The 16135-nt window shown below is 36.9% G+C and overlaps 1 protein-coding gene across 1 annotated transcript in view; it reads left to right on the top strand.

The window, feature by feature from the left end:
• The window catches only part of LAMA2 (laminin subunit alpha 2), a 638355-nt gene that overhangs the window by 148660 nt on the left and 473560 nt on the right, over positions 1 to 16135 (top strand). The window contains exon 3 of the mRNA XM_059400698.1: positions 2590 to 2702. Coding sequence (XP_059256681.1) covers positions 2590 to 2702 — 113 coding nt within the window. The remainder of the gene's footprint in view (positions 1 to 2589; positions 2703 to 16135) is intronic.

Consider the following 16135-nt stretch of genomic DNA (forward strand, 5'->3'; position numbering starts at 1 on the left):
TAAAAATAGAATATTTTTGTCTTGTCCTGTGCTCTCACATTCCCATAAGTAACTCAAGGACATAAGACTCTATGAATTTAATCAAAAAAGTCATAATAGGCTATTGTAATAAAACTAATAGGGTCAAAGTATTTGCTCTAAAAATGGCAGATTTAGTGAATATGCAGTTTTGAATAAAAATTTTTCTTTTGAAGATGATTTCATTTATTACGAAATTCCTGTTGCATTGAGGACTTCATTTTGCTTGGTTTTGTTGTTCTTTTCAAATTTTTTATTAAATGCATTTCAGCTCTAATTAAGATTCAGAACAGTGTACATTTTGAACAGATGTATAATTTATTTTATGTATATGCATAATGGTTAGAATATTAATAGCTGTAATGTTCCTCTGGTAACCATGTTAGTTTAGAGTTCTCATCCAAGGTATGTTTACTGGTCCATGGAAAAATGAGAAAGTGAGAAATTCTGAATTTTTAATGACAACAATGAACACATTTTAAAGGACTGTTCTTCATTTAGAAATTATGTTTCTTTAAAGCTTCTGTTGGTTTCAGTTTTTCATTATTTGGTAAAGTAATAGTGTCAGTGTATTAAATGACAGAGAAGGTTACTGTGGTTACTGAAGTTTACTGTGACTTGCATCATTGAAGAGCCAGGACTCTCATCAATTCCACACATCTCTCATCTACATTTTTTCAGTTTTTTTTCTGAAAATTAATCTGGGAATCACTGCTTTGGAGTGGAGTTTTGTTCCTCCTATTTCAGAAATTGCACACACAATTTAAATGAGATGCCATGGTTAAATACCAAATGGTGGAGCCAGGAGTAACATCTAGCTCCATATCTTCCAACTCTCCATATTCCAGATCTCATGCTTTTTTCATCACCGTTATCATCAGAGTACATGTCTACATTACTACATGATGTAGGCAAAGGGAGGGTTCATGATTATTGCTTGTAGTGATATTGTTTGATCATTATTTGAAATATTCCTTCCATTTACAAGAAAGATTGTGTTCTAATCTAGAAGGTTACTCTTAGGCCATTAATTTGAAACATCTCCCCAGAGAAGTAGTGTTAAAAAGTTCTCAAGACTGACACCCCAAGGCATACGTAATCCGTAATGTACAGAAGTGTAGCAGGGAAGCTAGCTTCCAGTTTGTGTACATTTCTGTGGTTAAATATATTGGCTTTCAAGTGAGAATTTAGGAAGTTAAGTAGTTTAGTGCAGCCCTTGGGATAGAAATAAGAACATCTCCATCCACCTCCAATCCTGCCATCTTCACCTGTGAATGAGCTGGGCCTATTTAGAAGAGAGGAAGAAAAAACCCAAAAATCTAAAATGGAATTTTTGTGTTACTTGGAAAATGAGAACAGATTTCAGACAAGAACCCATGACTAAGAACCAAAACAGAATGAGGACTTTGGCACTTTAGGGGTATTGGCTGCTGTTGTGAGAGGCACAATGCTAAGTTGGAGGAAATGTGAGGTTTGAGGAGTATGAGAAGGAAAGGGATGTCAAGAAAAGACTGCAGGAGTGGGGTGGGGCGGGGTGGTGTGATTGTCCATCCTCCTGTCATCTGTCTCCAGTCTTCCTTTTAATTTGCACACTGAGTTCTGTTCTCATATACCTGGAGTAAAGGTGAGGGAAGATCCACATTCTGTTGGTAGGACAGAGTTTCGTGTGCTATTCTCTGTTCTCCATTGAGTTAGTGATGATGGGGATGGTCAAATGCTAGATGGGAGGTTTGGAGTATCTTTCATTTTATATAAATATATATTTAAATATATACTTATTTATGAGAGAGATTTACAATGTGAGCAGCGGGAGGAGCCAAGGGAGAAGGAGAGAGAAGATCTCAAGCAGGCTCCTGGCTGAACATGGGAGCCCCATGTGGGGCTTGATCTCACAGCCCTGAGATCATGACCTGAGCCAAAAGCAAGAGTTGGATGCTCAACAGACTGAACCACCAGGCACCCCATCTTTCATTATATTTTTAAATAGTGGTTAGAAGTTGGCCAGTAAAGGACTGACTGCAAAAAGTCTCATAGGATGGATTTGACAGCATTTTATATTAAACCCATATAACCCCAGAGTGCCCAAGTCTTGGTAATAATGAATGTGTCAGAAGGATAGATCTTCAAGTACCTTTCAACCACAATTTAGGGTTTTTTGTTTTGTTCACAAAGTGGATGGCTTACTAGAGCTGCCTCAGACAGTATAGAGCTTTGCTTCTTTGAATGACTGACACATCCATTAGATCTCAATATTATTTCTTCACACTTAATTTCTGTAGTAATCTTTAAAGTTCCCTATTTGAATTGATGACCAGAGTGTTGAGCACTTCTTCTCTTACAGCCTAACTATTAAGGCATTTCATGCTACCTTATAGAGTGCTGTGGAAAAGTTGGCATTAATGAAATCTGTTGAAGATGTGAATTGCTCTCTTTTTATGTTATTTTGATGTTTGATATTCACATGATGATGCTTTCAACTTAGTTTTTATTTTTTTTTCTTTAAAGAAATAGCTATACATTCATTATATGATTTTTTTTTTGTCCTTTCACATATTGCTGCTGATTCAAAAGAGAGACACCCGATTACAAATGCTATTGATGGAAAGAACACTTGGTGGCAGAGTCCCAGTATTAAGAATGGAATTGAATACCATTATGTGACAATTACACTGGATTTACAGCAGGTATAGTGCCTTTCTTTTTTTATTGTTTTTAAATCATTTTCCACTTTTAAAGTTGTATCTTGGATTTACTATTTGTTTAGTTAGTGGCTCTTGGGTGAAAGGATACTTTTCTTATTGCCCTCTGTTATTAATATGAGGCACAAAGGGGCCCCTTCCTTTAGGATATTGTTATTTAGAAATAGTTGACATTTATTTCTAAAGCACAAGGAAAATGAGTTCCCATGAAGTGTTTAGAACTGAATTAGGAGCTGATTCTGTTTTGACTAATGAGAGTGAATGATGAAAATATAGATCAACAAAGTTTTACATAAAGAAAATATATTGGTGCCATTTTTAACTTTTAAAATAACACAGCGCTCCTGCTCTGCTCATGGTGTGTGCTCTGAAAGGTTCTTGGATAACAGAGCTCTTGAGTAAATTGCCTCTCATTACTGAGAGTTGAACAAGCTGTGACAGTTGATTCTTAAATTAAACTTGGGCCACTAAACGAGGTAACAAGCCTTGTAGTTGTACAAAATTGATGTTGAAGTTATTAGAGTTTGTGTGGCAGAGGCCTGGGTGCCTTCTACACTTAATCTCTTTTTTCTTTCCATTCACAATAAGTGAGGTCATGTTGAACTTACTAATCAAGAATTACCATCACCCCAAATTATTTAGGCTTGAAAATTGGATAGAATCTGGTAAAATGTTGCCATATTTTGCTGTTATTCCAAACACGAAAGCTAATTTAATTGACTGAGGGCTGAGACTGGGGGCGTTTAACTTGGACGACTTCTGTATCATCCTGTTTCTCCTTCCCTGGAATCAGTGTAGGAAAGGCTCTCAGTTACTCCTCCCATACCCAGTGGAGTCAGAGCAGCAAAACATTGTGAGTTAGTGAAGGTGGAATGGCTAAGATAATTAGTGATAGATACTTTGTATAGGTTGTAGATGTTGAGAATCCACTGGTGGTCATAGTGAGGGGAGGCACCAGCCAATGGGCTTAGTCACATTTCCAGGGGACCAGATAGCCACCAATCACTTCACATATTGATGCTTTTTGTCATCAACAGGAGTTTAATCTCCCCCCTACCTTCGCCCTCCCTGCCAGAGTTTGAGTCCATTTTTTGCCAGGGTAGACACACTCAGGAACTAAAAATTGCTGTTTGGTGAGTCTCAAAGGAAACCCTCCTCTCATCCATCTAGGACAACTCAGGACCTTACCAAGGTGACAGGAGAGCTCAGGGCTGCAGCTAAATTGCCAGCTGGCAAAGATTCATGTCTACTCATTCTAACAGTTAATGTCAGCCCTGAGTTAATGGCATTTCTCAGGAAGTCTGAGTACTATCAAGGAATAACAAGGCAAACTACAACACTGATCAATCATGCATTAGGTCAATGAAGAGTTGTGCATGAATACCCTCAGGATCCTACCCTCAGAATGCACTTCATCCCTCTTCTGATAAAGACAACTTGGCCCTTTATCAGTCACCATGCTTCTCCTTGTTCATTTGGTTATTGAAATTCAGCCTTCCCAATCAGAAGTAAGTCTGCTGTCTGTTGCTTTGTGTCATGTTCTGGGATAGGGAATTAATAAATAGTGATGGTCAATTTCTCTAGTTAACTCTCGACTTACTCTTTAAATGTACATGGAGCACATATCCACATATCTATATATTTTTAGCATTTTTGTTTTTAAAATTTCTTATTTAAATTCAATTTAATTAACATAGTCTGTAATACTAGCTTCAGACATAGAATTTAGTGATAAATAAGTTGTATACAACACACAGTACTCATTACTTCAAGTGCCCTCCTTACTGCCCATCATGCAGTTGCTTTAACCCCCCCACTCCCCTCTAGCAACCCTCCATTTGTTTCCTATAGTTAAGAGTCTCATGATTTGCCTCCTTCTCTGTTTTCATCTTACCTTATCTTTCTTTCTCTTCTCCATACTATATTCATCTGTCCTACTTCTTAAATTCCACATGATTGAAATCTTATGGTATTTGTCTTTTTCTGACTTAGCATAATACCCTCTAGTTCAGTCCATGTCATGGCAAATGGCAAGATTTCCTTTTTTTTTTTTTTTTTAAAGGTTGAGTAATATTCCTGTGTGTGTGTGTGTGTGTGTGTGTGTGTGTACGTGTGTGTGTGTGTGATGTGTATCTCCACTCATCTGTTGACGGATATCCGGGCTCTTTCCATATTTTGGTTATTGTGGATAATGCTGCTATAATATTGGGGTGCACATACCCCTTCAAATCATTATGTTTGTATCCTTTAGATATATACCCAATAGTACAATTGCTGGGTCATAGGGTAGCTCTAATTTTAACATTTTGAGGAATCTCCATACTGTTCTTTAGAGTGGCTATACCAGTTCGCATTCCCATCAAGAGGGTCCCCCTTTTTCCACATCCTTGCCAATATCTTTTGTTTCCTAGCTTGTTAATTTTAGCCATTCTGACAGGTGAGATGATATCTCATTGTGGTTTTGATTTATGTTTCTCTGATGGTAAGTGATGTCGAGTGTGTTTTCATGTGTCTGTTGTCCATTTGTATATCTTTGGAGAACTGTCTGTTAATATCTTCTGCCCATTTCTTGGCTGGATTTTGTTGTTATTGTTTTGAGTATTGAGTTTGCTAAGTTCATTATAGGTTTTGGACACTAGCCCTTTATCTGATAAGACATTTGGAAATGTCTCCCAGTCCATAGGTTACCTTTAAGTTTTGTTGACTATTTCCTTTGCTGTGCAGAGGCTTTTTATCTTGCTGAACTCCTAAGAGTTAATTTTTGCTCTCATTTCTCTTGCCTTTGGAGATGTGTCTAGCAAGAAGTTGCTTCTACCAAGGTCACAGAGGTTGCTGCCTGTGCTCTTCTCTAGAATTTTGATGGTTTCCTGTCTCACATTTAGGTCTTTCATCCATTTTAATTCTATTTTAGTATATGGTATAAGGAAATGGTCCAGTTTCATTCTTCTCCATATGACTGTCCAATTTTCCCAACACCATTTGTTGAATTAACTTTTTCCAATTAGATATTCTTTCTTGCTTTGTTGAAGATGAGTTGACCATAAAGTTGAGGGTCCATTTTTGGTTTCTCTATTCTGTTCCATTGAGCTATGTGTCTGTTTTTGTGTCAGTACCGTACTGTTTTGATGATTACAGCTTTGTTTTTTATTTTTTTTAATCCCCCCATTGACTATCTTATCCTATTTATTTATTATTTTTTTAAAATTTTTTTATTGTGTTATGTTAGTCACCATACAATACATCATTAGTTTTTGTTGTAGTATTCCATGATTCATTGTTTGCTTATAACACCCAGTGTTCCACTCAATCCGCACCCTCCTTAATACCCATCACTGGGCTCACTCATTCCCCCAACCTTCTTCCTTCTAAAACTCAGTTTCCCAGAGCCCATAGTCTTTCATGGTTCATCTCCCACTCTGATTTCTCCTCCTTCATTTCCCCCCTTTTTTTGATGTCCTCCATGCTATTTCTTAGGTTTCACAAATAAGTGAAACCATATGGTAATCGACTTTCTGTTTGAATTATTTCACTAAACATAATCTCCTCCAGTCCCATCCAAGTTGATGCAAAAGTTGTGATATAACTTAAAGTCTGGATTGGTGATTCCTCTAGCTTTGGTTTTCTTTTTCAACATTGCTTTGGCTAATTGGGGTCTATTCTGGTTCCATACAAATTTTGGGATTGTTTGTTGCAGCTCTGTGAAAAACGTTGCTGGTATTTTGATAGGGATTGCATTGAATGTGTGGATTGCTTTGGGTAGTTGAGACATTTTAACAATATTTGTTCTTCCAATTCATGAGCATGGAATGCTCTTCCATTTGTTTGTGTCTTCCTCAATTTCTTTTGTATGTATTCTATAGTTTTCAGAGTATAGATCTTTTTTACCTTTTTTATTAGGTTTATTCCTAGGTATCTTATTTTTGGTGCAGTTATAAATGGAATCAACTCCCTTATGTCTCTTTCTATTCCCTATGTTGCTATGTATAGAAATGCAACTCACTTCCATGCATTGATATTATATCCTGCCACTTTGCTGAATTCAATGAATGAGTTCTAACAATATGTTGGTGGGGACTTTCAGGTTTCTACATAGAGTGTCATGTCGTCTGCAAAGAATGAAAGTTTTGACTTCCTCCTTGCTGGTTTGGATGACTTTAATTTCTTTTTGTTGTCTAATTGTTGAGCCAGGACTTCTAGTACTGTGTTGAACAACAGTGGTGAGAGTGGACATCCCTGTTGTATTCATGACCTTAGGAGAAAAGTTCTCAGTTCTTCCTCATTGAGGATGATATTTGCTGTGGATTTTTTCGTGTATGGCTTTTATGCTATTGAGGTATGTTCCTCTATCCCTACATGGCAGAGAGTTTTTATCAAGAAAAGATGCTGTATTCTGTCAAATACTTTTTTACATCTATTGAGAGTATCATATGGTTCTTGTCCTTTCTTTTATTGATGTAGCATATTACATTGATAGATTTGCAGATGTTGTACCACCCTTGCAGCCCAGGAATAAATCCTACTTGGTCATGTGTGAGTAATCTTTTTAATGTGCTGTTGATTCTTATTAACTATATCTTGGTGAGAATCTATGCTCATTAGGGATACTGGTCTATAATTTTCATTTTTAGTGGATTCTTTGGTTTTGGAACTAAGGTAATTAATGCTGACCTCATAGAATGAGTTTGGAAGTTTTCTTTTCATCTCTGTTTTCTGAAATAGTTCCGGAAGAATAGGTATTCATTCTTCTTTCAGTGCTTCAAACCTATCAATATTAATTCAACAGATCAGAGTCTACCTGAAAGCCCATTTTACACTGAAGCCATTTTATATTTTCCTAGGTTTGCTTTGCATTCCCCACTCATGCATTCTCAAATAGTATCTAAAGAGTTATGTGGATTTTTTTTCCTACTCACTCTTCCTCCTGTTTAGTTTAATAGCCTTAAGATGAGTGAATAATCCAAGACATCTTTTATAGTTCAGTCTTCATAGCAAGTTGTAGGTTTCTATTTATAAGACAGTACTATCTAACTCCAAAGTCTAGAATACACCTAGTGTAAGTGGTACATCTCCTATATCTCGGTGTCACTGCTGCCCAGTGTCCTCATTTGCTTTGGCCCCTGCCTACTTCCTGAAAATCAACCTACTGTGTGTTCAAGAGAAAGGCAGCCCAATTTGCAAAACAATAAATCTTTATTTTTACTTGACTCACAATTTTAATTTAGTCAGTGTTTTGATGATGTAAAACATTAAGAAGGTTTTATGATATTTTTTTTCTTTTTCTTTTTTTTTAAGATTTTATTTATTTATTTGACAGACAGATCACAAGTAGGCAGAGAGGCAGGCAGAGAGAGAGGAGAAAGCAGGCTCCCTGCTGAGCAAAGAGCCCGATGTGGGGCTTGATCCCAGGACCCTGGGATCATGACCTGAGCCGAAGGCAGAGGCTTTAACCCACTGAGCCACCCAGGTGCCCCGGTTTTATGATATTTTTATAATGGAATTCCTTATTTTGTCTTAGGCTTTGGAGTAACAAACTGGAATGTGTTCCTAGAAATTTTTTTAGCTAAGGACAAAGTTGCAGGCAAGCATATTTCAGTGCATTGACAATACAGAAAATGTAGACATCCTTATTATTTATTTACTTCTCACAAAAATCTTAAAAGGTCAGCTGGAATTATGATCCTTATTTAATAGTTAAAGAACACTTATGCTTAGAAAAGTCAAGTGACTTGGCCTTTTTACAAAGCCTATTTTGGGTGGGGCTGAGAGTTCAGCCTAGAGTGTTTGAATCAAGACCCTGAACTATACCACCACACTATGATATCTTGACTTCTGTGAGAGAGTGCAACCAACAACTATTTTGTTGTAAAACAGGAAACCAGAGTTTTCATTTTCTTGTATATTTTAGTATGCTTCTAAAATGGCATAATTTCTGTCTTTTCCACCTATAGCATGAAAGATTAATAGGTTATTCAGCATAAAATGAGCTATTACTCTACTGGGAGTCAAGGACAGCAGTTTTATAATGAATAGGTAAATATCACTAAATGTTTGTTTGTTGTTGATTCAGCAAGAGAGTTGACCACTCCTTAGTTCTCCCTTTCATTTTGAGCTGTATGATTTCAGCCAGTGCCAGTTTTGTTATTGTTGATATATGCTTGGCTCCTCTGTGAAATCGTTTTATTTTATTTTATTTTATTTTATTTTATTTTATTTTATTTTATTTTGAATATTCATTCATATATTCACTCATTCATTTAAATTCAAGTTAGTTAACATATAGTACTGGTTTCAGAAGAAAATTAAGTGATTCATCACTTACATATAACAACCAGTGCTCATCCCAACAAGTCCCCTCCTTAATGCCCATCATCCATTTAGTGCATACCCCCTATTTTCTTCCCCTCCAACAGCCCTCACTTTGTTCTCTATAGTTAAACTTCTCTTACGGTTTGCTTCCCTCTCTGCTATTATCTCATTTTATTATACCTTCTTTTCCCCATGCTCATCTGTTTTGTTTCTGAAACAAAGGGGGCATGTACCCCTTCGAGTCAGCATTTTTATATCGTTTGGATATATACCCAGTAGTACAATTGCTAGGGCATAAGGTAGCTCTATTTTTTAACCTTCTGCAGAAACTCCATACTGTTTTTTTGAGTGGCTGAACCACTTTGCATTCCCACCAACAGTTCAAGAGGGTTGCCCTTTCTCCACATCCTTGCCAACAACTGTTGTTTTCTGAGTTTTTGATTTTAGCCAACTATCAGGTGAGGTGGTATCTCATTGTGGTTTTGATTTGTATTTCCCTAATGATGAGTGATGGTGAGCATTTTTTCATGTGTCTCATAGTCGTTTGTAGGTCCTCCTTGCAGAAATGTCTGTTTGTGTCTTCTGCCCATTTCTTCACTGGATTATTTTTGGGAAGTTGATTTTGATGAGTTCTTTACAGATTCTGGATAGCAGCCCTTATCTGATACATCATCTTCAAATAACTTTTCCCATTCCATACGTTGCCTTTCAGTTCTATTGTTTCCTCTGCTGTGCAGAAGCTTTTTATCTTGATGAAGTGCTAATAGTTCATTTTTGCTTTATTTCCCTGCCTCCGGAGATGTATCTAGTGAGAAGCTGCTGCAGCGGAGGTCACAGAGGTTGCTGCCTATGTTCTCCTCTAGGATTTTGATGGTTTCCTGTCTTGCATTTAGGTCTTTCATCCATTTCAAATTTGTTCTTGAGTATAGTATAAGAAAGTGGTCCAGTTTCATTCTTCTGCATGTGGCTGTTCAGTTTTCCCAAAACCATTTGTTGAAGAGACTGTCTTTTTTTCAACTGGATAGTCTTTCCTGCTTTTTGGAAGATTAGTTGACCATAGAGTTGAGGATTCATTTCTGGGTTCTTTATTCTGTTCCACTTATCTATGTGTCTGGTTTTGTGCCAGTACCATGCTGTCTTGATTATTACAGCTTTGTAATACAGCTTCAAGTCTGGGATTGCAGTATCTCTCACTTTGCTTTTCTTTTTCAAGATTGCTTTGGCTATTTGGGGGTCTTTTGTGGTTCCACACAAATTTAAGGATTGTTGGCTCTAGTTCTGTGAAAAGTGCTGGTGTTATTTTGATTGGGATTGCACTGAATGTGTAGATTGCTTTGGGTAATAGAGTTTAACAATATTTGTTCTTCCAATTAATAAGCATGGAATGCTTTTCCATTTCTTTGTGTCCTCTTCAATTTCTTTCATAAGTGTTCTATCATTTTCAGAATATAAATCTTTTACCTCTTTGATTAGGTTTATTCCTAGGTATCTTATGGTTTTGGTGCAATTATAAGTGGGATCAATTGCTTCATTTCTGTTTCTGCTGCTTCATTATTGGTGTATAAAAATGCAACAGATTTCTGTACATTAATTTATATCCTGCAACTTTGCTGAATTAATATATCAGTTACAGTTTTGATGGAGACTCTTGGGTTTTCTACACAGAGTATCATGTTGTCTACAAAAAGTGAAAGTTTGACTTCTTCCTTGCTGGTTTGGATGCATTTTATTTCTTTTTGCTGTCTGAATGATGAGGCTAGGACTTCCAGCACTATGTTGAACAATAGTGGTGAAAGCAGACATCCCTGTCATGTTCCGGACCTTAGGGGAAAAGCTCTCAGTTTTTCCCCATTGAGGGTGATATTTGTTGTAGGTCTTTTGTATATGTTCTTTGTGATGGTGAGGTATGTTCCTTCTGTCCCTATTTTTTTTTTTTGAGAGTTTTTATGAAGAAAATATGCCACATTCTGTCAAATATTTTTTCTGTATCTACTGAGAGGATCATATGGTTCTTATACTTTCTTTTATTAATGCGTTATATTACATTGATTGATTTGCATAGATTGAACCACTCCCCAAGCCCAGGAATGACCCATTTGATCATGGTGAATAATACTTTTAATATATTGTTGAAATTGATTAGCTAGTATCTTGAGAAATTTTGCATTGGTATTCAGGGATAATGATCTGTAATTCTCCTTTTTTTTTTAAGATTTTTAAATTTTATTTATTTATTTGACAGACAGAGATCACAAATAGGCAGAGAGGCAGGCAGAGAGAGAGGAGGAAGCAGGTTCCCCACTGAGGAGAGAGCTTGATGCGGGGCTCTATCCCAGGACCCTAGGATCATGACCTGAGCCGAAGGCAGAGGCTTTAACCCACTGAGCCACCCAGGTGCCCCTGTAATTCTCCTTTTTAGTGAGGTCTTTAGTTTTGGAATCAGGGTAATGCTAGGCTCATAGAATGGGCTTGAGACTTTTACTTCCATTTCCATTTTTTGCAACAGTTTCAAAAGAATAGGTATTAATTCTTCTAATTCTTCTTTAAATGTTGTTAGAGTTTCCCTGGGAAACAACAACATTGTTGGTTGGGAGATTTTTGATTACTGATTTAATTTCTTTGCTGCTTATGGGTCTGTTCAGATTTTCTGTTTCATCTTGTTTTAGTTTTAGTTGTTCATGTGTTTCTAGTAATTTATCCATTTCTTCTAGATTGCCCTGTTTGTTGGAACATAATTGTTCATAATACTCTCCTATAATTGTTTGTATTTCTGTGTTGTTTGTTGTGATCTCTCCTCTTTCATTCATGATTTTATTTGGGCCCTTTCTCTTTTCTTTTTGATAAGTCTGGCAGGGATTTACTAATTTTGTTAATTCTTTCAAAGAACTAACTCCTAGCTTTGTTGATCTGTTCTGTTTTTTTTTTTTTTAATTTCTGTATCTTTTATTTCTGTTCTAGTCTTAATTATTTCCCTTCTTCTGCTGGTTTTAGGCTTTATTTACTGTTCTTTTTCCAGCTGTTTTAGGTGTAAGCTTAGGTTGTGTATTTCAGACTTTTCTTGCTTCTTGAGGAAGGCTTGTATTGCTATATATGCCCCTCCTATCAACACTTTCTTGCATCTCAAAGGTATTGGACTGTCCTGTTTTCATTTTCATTTGCTTCCATATATATTTTTTAAATTTCTTTACTTTCTAGGTTGACCCATTCATTCTTTAGGAGGGTGTTCTTTAACCTCCATGTATCTGTGGCCTTTCCTAATTTTTTCTTGTAGTTGACTTCAAGTTTCATAGCATTGTGGTCTGAAAATATGCATGGTATGATCATAGTGTTTTTGTACCGGTTAAGACCTGATTTGTGAGACAGTATGTGATTTTTCTGGAGAATGTTCCATTTGTACTCAAAAAGAACATGTATTTTGCTGCTTTAGGATAAAATGTTTTGACTACATCTGTTAAGTCTATCTAGTGTAGTGTGTCATTCAAAACCCTTGTTTCATTTTTGATCTTTTGCTTAGATGATTTTCCATTGCTGTGAATGGGGTGTTAAAGTCCCCTACTATTATTATAGCATTATCAATGGGTTTCTTTAAGTTTGTTATTAATTGATTATATATTTTTCTGCTCTCAAGTTGGCATAAGTATTTACAATTGCTAAATCTTCTTGTTAGATAAACCCCTTTATTATGATATAGTACCCTTCTTCATCTCTTATTATAGTCTTTGGTTTAAAATCCAGTTTGTCTGATATAAGTATGGCTACTCCAGATGTTTTTTTTTTTTTTTTTTAATGTCCATGAACATGAAAGATGGTTCTCCACCCCTCACTTTGAATTAGACATGTTTTGGGGTCTAAAATGTATCTCCTGTAAGCAGCATATCAATGGGTCTTGTGTGTTTAATGCATTCTGATACTCTATTTTAATTGGAACATTTAGTTCATTTACATTCAGAGTAATTATTGATAGGTATTAATTTAGTGCCATTGTATTACCTGTGAAACTGCTGTTCCTATAGATTGTCTCTGTTCCTTTATAGTCTTTGTTGTTTTAGGCTTCTCTTTCCTACTCAGAGTCCCCTCTAATATTTTCTGCAGAGGCTGGTTAAGTGTTCTCAAACTCCTTTAGTTTTTTTTTGTCTTAGAAACTATCTCTCCTTCCATTCTGCATGATAGCCTTGCTGGATAAAGTATTCTTGGCTACCTATTTTTCCCATTTAGCACATTGAATATATCATACCACATTCTTGTCCTGCCATCCTCCTTGGACAAGTCTGCTGGTAACCATATGTTTGTACTCTTATAGGTTAAGGACCTTTGTCCCTACCTGCTCACAGAATTAACTCTTTATCTTTGTATTTTGCAAGTTTCACTGTATGTCCTGGTGTTGGCCTATTTATGCTGATTTTTGAGGGGAGGTCTCTATGCCTCTTAGACTTGAGTGCCTGTTTCCTTCCCCCAGATTAGGGATTTTCTCAGCTATAATTTGTACAAATAGACCTCCGGCTTCTTTTTCCCCACTTTTCTTCTGGAACTCTTACGATACAGATATTATTGTATTTGTGGAATTGCTGAGTTCTCTAAGTCTATATGATCTAATAGTTTCCTTTCCTTCTTCTTTTAAGCTTTATTATTTTCTAAAATCTTATCTCTTATATTACCTGTTTGTTCCTCTGCTCCTTCCATCCTCATTGTAATTACATCCAATTAATTTTGCATCTCACTTACAGTATTTTTTATTTTAGGCTGACTAGTTTTTAGGTCTTTTATCTCTACAGCCAGGTTTCTCTGGGTTTTCTATGCTTCTTTCAAACCCAGCTAGTATTCTTATGGCTTTAATTCTAAATTCTTGTTCAGTTATATTGCTTATATCTCTTTGAGCAAATCCCTAGCTGTGAGAATTCCTCCATCTTGTCATTATGTCTAGGTTTCTGGCTTTTGTGTGCTGTGAAAGTTTGTTATGTTTCCTGCTCTTATAGTAATACTATTTTAAGAAGGGGTCCTACACTGTCCAGGGCCTGGCACTTCAGGAAGTATGTCTGGTGTATGCTGTGTGCACTCTACTGCTGTGTTTTGGCTGCTCTTTCTCACAGTCTGTCCTTTGCAGAATCCTCATTCCTTGTAGTGGGGAGTGTTTAGACCTTTAACTAGGTGTGCTTTGATTTCTTTGTTATGATAAGCAGGGTTTAAAAAAAAAGAAAGAAAGAAAGAAAGAAAGAAAGAAGCAGTAGCAACTGCAGCCTGATCTGAGAAAAGGAAAAGGAACAAAAAGAATGAACAAATGGACAAGCAAAAAACTTTAAGTCTGATTCCAAAGAAAAACAAAGAAAGGAGGAAAAAATAAAACAAACAAACAAAAAAGAAGCATGACCCAAAAAAAGAGAAAAAGAAACAAACCAACGTATGAGCAAGAAACTATAAGCTTGATTCCAAAGGGAGAAAAAAAAATAATTAAAAAGGATAAAATACAAAATACCAATAGAAAGCAAACAAACAAGCAAGCTGGTCGTAGTTCCATCAAAACTGAAGCCAATGCTTTGGAGCATCAGTAGACTTGGTACATTCAGCAGTACCTGTGTTGGTCTTCTGGGGATGAGGCCTGCTGAAGTGCCTCATAGTCAGAGGTAAATATGGTAAATATGCCCTTGCTGGGCATAGGGGGATGGGGTTTGATATAAGTGACTCCAGCCTCCCCTGGAGGTGTTATGTTTTCTCTGAATTCCAGCTATGCAGCCCTGAGGGGTGGTGGTGATGGAGGAAGATGGCATCACCCTGCCCTCTCATTGCCAGGGCAGGGAACTTGTGGCCAGGGAGGGGAACTTGAAATGACCAGTGCTCAGAAGGCCCTCATAGAAAAGCAAACAGTCTTCCTTCCCCTGTCCGAGGCTTTTGTCAGCTCCCTGCCATCAGGCACATTATTGGCTCATCATCCAGTGCCACAGTTCTCTTGTGTTTTCTTTCCAAATGATGCCTAAGATTCCAAACAATAAATCTGAAAGGACCTAGCAAGGTGTAGACACACTCCCTTCCCCCAGCAATGTACCAGGCATTGTTCTGTCCCAGAAAAGCAGGCACATGGTCACCCAGGTGCTTGATCTATGGTGATGCATAGCAAAAAGCTGCAACTAGGTTATCTGCCTTTTGCGTGTGCCTCTGTCCCCCACTGTAGAACTGTCACTCAGTGCCACCTGGCAGGATTTTTTGTCCTTGGAGAGCAAAATACCCTCTTCCAAATGTACTCCAGAAAGGGAAAAATTCTTTCCCAGTGTGACCTGGGGATCCCCACACCATGGTGTCTTGCAGGAACCCTATGTGCTGCTCTGTCTCCTGCTTTCTCCCTCTATCCCTGACTTCTCCCCAAGGAAATGGCTCCCTCCTTACCCTCACAGCACCGCAGCTTTTCTCTTCCCCAATGTACATCCCTGAACCTCACATCTGACACATTCTCTCCCTCTAGTTGTACAGACTATGTTCTTAATCTTCAGATTAGTTTCCTAGCTGTTCAAAATGATTTGATACTGATTTGGTTGGGTTTGGAGGATGAGGCAAGCCCTGGGTCCCCCTACTACTATGCTGTCTTAAGCTGACCAAAAACACTTCTTAATAAAATTACTATTTTAAAAATAAACAGCCACCATTGAATTTTCTTGATTAAATCTTTATAGATTACACTGGGAAATTCCTTTTACATTTTAACATTCTAGATGAGCTCTAAAAAAGAAAAATAATAATAATTTATTGAGAAGATAATGGCTATTTATTTTATACATAGGTTGTTTTCAGATTTTTATTACTGAGGGATTATTAACTTTTCCCAATTCTGTTATTTACTCACAGTCTATCTTGAGCAAATGATTTAATCATGCTGTGCCCCAATTCCTAGATTAGCATAATAAATAATACAATATCATGACAAGAAATTTGAAGTGATGCTAACAGCAAAATAGCAGTTTTGTGTATTGTGAGGTCCTGGTATCAGCATAAACTTGAAAAGAAACTTAACTGCACCAATTTGTATGCAAAAATCCATATGATGGCAAAGAAAAACATACAATAATTTAGAAGACAATAATGAGGACTTGAAGTTTAATAGGTTATCCAAAATATCCACTTTTAGC

Source organism: Mustela nigripes, chromosome 5 (genome assembly GCF_022355385.1).
Source record: "Mustela nigripes isolate SB6536 chromosome 5, MUSNIG.SB6536, whole genome shotgun sequence".
Taxonomy (NCBI): Eukaryota; Metazoa; Chordata; class Mammalia; order Carnivora; family Mustelidae; genus Mustela; species Mustela nigripes.